At 61.3% G+C, this 5,777-nt stretch overlaps 1 protein-coding gene across 1 annotated transcript; it reads left to right on the forward strand.

The window, feature by feature from the left end:
• Positions 1-344: 344 nt before the first annotated feature.
• LOC122193395 (ubiquitin-associated protein 2-like) lies at positions 345-3,950 on the forward strand (the record flags this gene model as incomplete). Its single annotated transcript, XM_042894172.1, has 4 exons — positions 345-418; positions 2,793-2,922; positions 3,307-3,384; positions 3,748-3,950. Coding segments are annotated over exons 2-4 (371 nt in total), but the record flags the coding sequence as incomplete, so codon positions are not given.
• Between the last annotated feature and the right edge of the window lie 1,827 nt (positions 3,951-5,777).

Genomic DNA, 5,777 nt, shown 5'->3' on the forward strand with positions numbered 1-5,777 from the left:
CCCCCCCCGCACACCGGCAGGGCCCAACCCCACGCCCGTCCCCTCCCGGACCCCACACGCCCCCCCCGGCCCTCTCGTCCCGTTCTCCGTCGCTCACCAGGCTGCCGTAGGCCATCACCAGCACCACGTTAACCCCGGACAGCCAGTTGCTGCCGGCCCCCGCCATCCCCGGCCCGCCGCGGGGCCGCACAACATGGCGCCCTCCGAAGCCGCCCCGCGCCCCCGTCACGTGACGCGGAAGCGCGACGTCGGGCGAGAAGGAAACCGAGCCGATCGCCCTCCCCCACGTGACTCCGCGCGCCGCGTCACCTTCGCGTGCCGCGTCACGTGGGAGCGAAGCCGGCCCGGCCCCGCCCCCTCCCGCGTCACGTGATGGGGGCGGGCGCCGCTGGGCAGTGTCAGTGTGGTGGAGACTCAGGTAAAGTTGGTGCGCGGCGGCGGCGGCTCTGCTCCTTCCGCGCGGCCCCGCCGACCCCGCCCCGCCGCCTTTATTCCTCTTCCTCCCTTCGCGCTCCACTCGGCTCCGCTCTTCCCGGCCCGGCCTCGCCGTTCCGCGGCGGTCCCTCGCTGCCCGCCGGGCCCCGCTCCCCGCCGGGCGCCGTGCGGCCTAGTGGGCCGGGCCCGGCCTCGGGCTGGCGTAGCGCGCGGCCGCCGCAGGTGAGGGAGGGCGGGCGTGCGGGCGGGGGCGGCCGCGTCGGGCGGGGAATGGCGGCCGCGGCCATGAGGGCGGAAGCGGCCCGGCCTGGCGCCGCGCTGCCGGGGGGAGGCGGAGGGGCCCGGGCCCGGCCCTCCCCGCGGGGCCGCCCCCATTGTGCGCCGCGGGTCCCTCCGAGGCCGGGACCGGGCGGATCCCCGGGGCCGCGGAGCACAAAGGGCCGGGAGGCGCCGCCCCGCCGTGCGAGCGCGGGCTGAGCCCGGGGCTGGGCGCTGCGGGCTTTCCCGTCCGGCCGCGGGGCTCCGCACGCACGCGGGGTTCGCTCCGCGGATCCGAGCCGCGCGTGCCGCGCTGCGGTGCTCGCCGCCGTAGGGAGATTTCCTCGCGCGTTCGCCCTTTTTTTCCTTTGGAACTTTGGAGCCTTTTTGCCGTGCTAGCAGAGCTTTACAGGAGGGGTGTGGAAGTGCCGCTTTTCCACCCTAGCAGATAAGGGAAACCGAGGCTGGGCCGCGCTGGGGCTCGCCTGGCATCATCCGGGAGCAGCGGCCGTGAGCACAGAGCCCCGTTCTGCCTTGTAACTCCCCTGAATTCCCAATAAAGTGAACCGTTGCGCTCTGTCTCTGTATCACCTCTCTTTTTAGAGGCTCCGTGCAGCCCGGGGCTCGGCTCTGTGGGACGCGGTTTGATGGGGAAGGCGATGCATTGCAGCCCCTTTAATGCAGGATCCCGTAACCCGGAGCTGCAGCCCTTCGATCCCATCCCCTTGTCTTGAAGGTTTCCCATTTGAGCGCCGTTTCTCTGGGCTTTGCTGGGGAGTTTGCTTTGTTTGGCCGCCGTCGCCCGTTTTTATTGCAGCTGCACGCGTGTGGTTTTGTTTTCCTTCTTAAAGCAAAACAAAAGGAGATGGAAGGTTTGATAAATCCACCCCGAACCCGTTGCGAAGCGCATCGTTACACGCGTGGGGACGGTTTGGGTGCTGGGATAGGGAATGTTGGCATTGAAACGTTGCCCCTGAGCTGTGCTGCAGTTACAGGCGGAGGAGTGGCGTTGGAGCAGAGCTCACCTGACGCTTTCTGCGGGACGGTGCTGCTGGTAGAACCACTTCTTTGATGGTGTTTTTTTTTTGCCCGTAAAGAATGATTGAACGGTCCTGGAAACGCAGCGGGGCTGAGCAGAGCGCGGCGGCTGCCAAACTCTGCCCAAAGCTGGGGGGCAGAGCGCTGCCGGAGCCCATGGGAGCCGCAGGTTAAGTGAGCACAGCATCGCTTCCCAGGGGCTGCGGTGCCGCTGTGTTGGTGCGACACGACGACGTGGTTGTGTGTGAGATCTTAGGATGGGAAGAGATGAAGCGTTGGGAGTGGAAACCGAGCCCAGCAGGGAGGGAGCGCGGCGTGGCTGCTGTGTGGTGCCCCTGAATTGCAGTGCCCCCAAATTGCGGCTCTGCAGCGCCGTGACGCCGGAGCTCCATCAGCACAGAACTCCCCTTAAGTTGCCATGAGGGATCGGTCGCCCCAAGGGTGACTTTTTACAGCTGCTGAGGGTCTCTTCTCGTGGGCAGCACGGCGCCGCTGCTGTTGGTGTTGGAATCTTCCCACATCAGGCTGCTGATCCTCGCCGAGGTTCTTCCACGGCCTTTGAGCTCCAGCGCTTCCGCAGCCGCCTTCCTCGCTGTTGTCCCACGTTGGCGTCGAGTTCTTTCCATTTTTTGGTAGCTTTTAAATCTAGAATGCTTGATAGGACAAAACAGACCATTCTGAGATCTGCAGTGCAGTTGAAATAAGGGAAAAAGATGCCGTTGTTTCTACGTGGGTGATGCGTTCAAGGGAGAAATGCCCCACAGCAGTGAAGGGCGCTGCTCCCCTGTGGTCTGAAGGCACAAAAGGAGAAGAGCTGGGAGCTTTTGGAGGCTCTGGGGCGGCCCGCTCTGCTGCTGTAGGGCTTCCTGAAGCACCGCGTGCTTTTGGGGTGGTTCTGTGCCAGGTCAGCCCCCCGGGGGGGCATTTCCCTCTGGGACGCAGCGTGGGGTCGGGGATGTGGGTCCATGCTGGTGTTTCTCACTCCGTGTCGGTGCCGCCGTGCGTTTCCAGTTTCTAACAGCCTGTTCTCTCTTCTCCCCCCCCTCCCTGCCCCACCGCAGACTTCTACCTTGTAAATACTGTTATTTGTATATACTGTAAATGATGACATCGGTGGGCACTAACCGAGCCCGGGGGAGCTGGGAGCAGACACAGACACAGAGCCAGACACAGCACAAGCAGCGGCCGCAGGTAAGGGCAGCGTCCTGGGCAACCAGCTGGGTGCAGGTGGAGCCCTGGCGCGGGAGCTGGGCTGTCCTGCGGTGCCGCTGCACCCCGCGTGCTTCCGGCCCATCGCCTCCTCTTGGCTTTTCACAACCAGCCCTGAGCTGCCTGCGGTTTGGCTCCGCGTTCTGGTGGTACTGAGGCCGCCGTAGGTGACGCGGGACGCCTGGCGGTGCTCCTCGCTTTCCCTGCCTCGCTCCCCCTTTGCCTGCTTTGCTTTCCTCCTCCCAAAGCCACATTTCGTACCTCTTTTCGTAGCGTCTGCTCCTTCTGGAAGCAGCCTGGCCTCCGGGAGCCGAGCTGAGGAGCTGCATGCTAACCGTGCTCTCTTTTGGTGCCTCGTCTCTTTAGGCCACCGCGGAACAGATTCGACTTGCACAGATGATTTCGGACCACAACGACGCTGACTTTGAGGAGAAGGTGAAACAAGTGAGTGCGAGAGGGGAGGGTGGTGGCAGAGGGGATGTGCTGTGCTGCTTGTGCCCCATGCTGCTGTCCTGGGCCGGCTGACTGCAGCCCCAGAGCAGAAGGAGCAGCAGCATCCCAAGCCGTGGAGCTCGTAGGCCACACCGTGATGGGACTCAGCAGCTCAGAAACTCACCCTCATTGCTGGGGATTTGCTGCTCGTTCGGGGGCACCGCTAAGCTGGGAGGCTGGCAGGGCTGCCAAACGCTGGCGTTTCTACGTGGGATTTGTGTTTTGGGGTTCGACGCGCTCGCCTCTGAGACCCACGCAGATGTCGGTGCTTTGTGGGCATGGGACGCGCTGACTTTGCTCTTGTCTTCTTTACAGCTGATTGACATCACGGGGAAGAACCAGGATGAGTGTGTGATTGCTCTGCACGACTGCAATGGGGATGTTAACAGAGCCATCAATGTGCTGCTGGAGGGCAATCCCGACACGGTAGGGTTGGGTGCTGCGAATCTGGTGAGGCCAAATTCAGCTTCACCACAGAAAAGACAGGGATCTCTTGGGAAGAGTCCAGCGGAGGGCCACAAAGATGGTGAAGGGCCTGGAGCATCTCTGCTATGGAGAAAGGCTGAGTGAACTGGGTCTGTTCAGCATGGAGAAAAGAGGACTGAGAGGGGAGCTGATCCAGGTCTATAAATATCTGAGGTGTGGGGGGCAGAATGGTGAGGATGGACTCTGTTCAGTGGGGAGTGGAGACAGGATGAGGGGAAATGGCCAGAAACTGCAGCATAGGAAGTTGTGCACCAATGTGTGCAAGAACTTCTGTACAGTGAGGTGACGGAGCACTGGAACAGGCTGCACAGGGAGGTGGGGGAGTCTATGGGTCCCAATGGGTCCCAATGTGTCTCTATGGGTCCCAATGTGTCTCTATGGGTCCCAATGGGTCTCTATGGGTCCCAATGGGTCTCTATGGGTCCCAACGTGTCTCTATGGCTCCCAATGGGTCCCAACGTGTCTCTATGGGTCCCAATGTGTCTCTATGGTCCTACTGTTCACTGCAGCAGGCTGCCCATGGAGGTGGTGGAGTCTCCTGCTCTGCAGATGTTCCAGACCTACCTGGATGCCGAGCTGTGTGACCTGCTGTAGGGAACTGCTTTGGCAGGGGGTTGGACTCCATGAGCTCTGCAGCTCCCTTCCAACCCCTCCAGTTCTGTGATGCTGTGATTTGGAGATGAAACACACCGTAAAGTCTCGAGAACGAGAGCCACGAGTTGCACGAGTAGTTTGGGAAGCCTGGTTGCCTTCTTAGGGCTGCAGAAGGCGTGAGCACAGCCAACAAGCAGCAGATGCTTCACTCCCTGCCCATCCTCAGTGGGGAGCTGTGTCTCTGGGCCCAGCATTCACCGTTCTGGGGGTCTTCTCCCCATCTGTGTGCTGGCGTTGTTCTCTGTTGAGTTGGCCTTGGCTGCTGCCCCTCATACGGGTGCTGTTGCTTCAGGATGTCACACGTTACCCCCTTCTTCCCCTCCCTCTTTCTGAGTGCAGGTGGATGCAGAGGGCAGGGCTGCCTTCTGTTCAGCACAGCGGCCTCTGGTTGCTGGGTGCTTTGCTCCTGCTGGGTTTGCTGTAGCACACAGGAAGGTTCTTTGCCTTCAGGGAGCTCCTCCCATGGAACACTGAGCAAAGCTGCTGTTGGAAAATCCTTTCAGAAGGAGGGATGAGATGAAGCTGCTGGGGTCTGGGAGCTGCTTCTGGTCCGGGTTCAGCCGGTGTGGCGCTGATAAGGGATTTCCTGATAAGGGAACAGACTTGTTAAAGACTTAAATGCTCTCCTGCTGATGGAGGCAGCTCACCTCCTGAGCTCATAACTCCGTGTCCCCTGTTCCAAACAACGCAGAGCTGCTGTGCTCTTCCCCTGAGTTCAACTGGGCTGGAAGTGACACCACTGGAGGAACGCGTTTCTGACTTACCTGAGCCACAGATAGCAGCATCAGAGGCATCAGAAGCCCTTTGGTTTGGAGGCAATTTGTGCTTCTGAGGATTTTTATCCCTGCCCCTTGCGTCCTGCCATCCCACAGCAGCTCTTTGCTTCTCCACCAGTTACGTTTTCAGGTGTTTGCCAGCGACCTGTAACTGCTTTTAATTAATCTAACAGCGTGCAGCATCAATTTAAGGACACGAGCCCATTGCAGGCTGTTGTGAAGTCAGTTCACGTGGGCAGTGGGGTGGAGGTGTGCTTTGTGCAGCTGAGCTTGGGGTGAGGTTTTCTCACCCAGAGGGCGGTGAGGCGCTGGCACAGGTTGCCCAAGGAGGCTGTGGATGCCCCAGCCCTGCAGGCATTGGAGGCCAGGCTGGATGTGGCTCTGGGCAGCCTGGGCTGCTGGTTGGAGACCTGCACACAGCAGGGTTGG

The sequence above is a fragment of the Lagopus leucura genome, unplaced genomic scaffold (genome assembly GCF_019238085.1).
Source record: "Lagopus leucura isolate 7727_CA_CO unplaced genomic scaffold, USGS_WTPT01 60212-1_obj-0_obj, whole genome shotgun sequence".
In the NCBI taxonomy this organism is placed as follows: domain Eukaryota; kingdom Metazoa; phylum Chordata; class Aves; order Galliformes; family Phasianidae; genus Lagopus; species Lagopus leucura.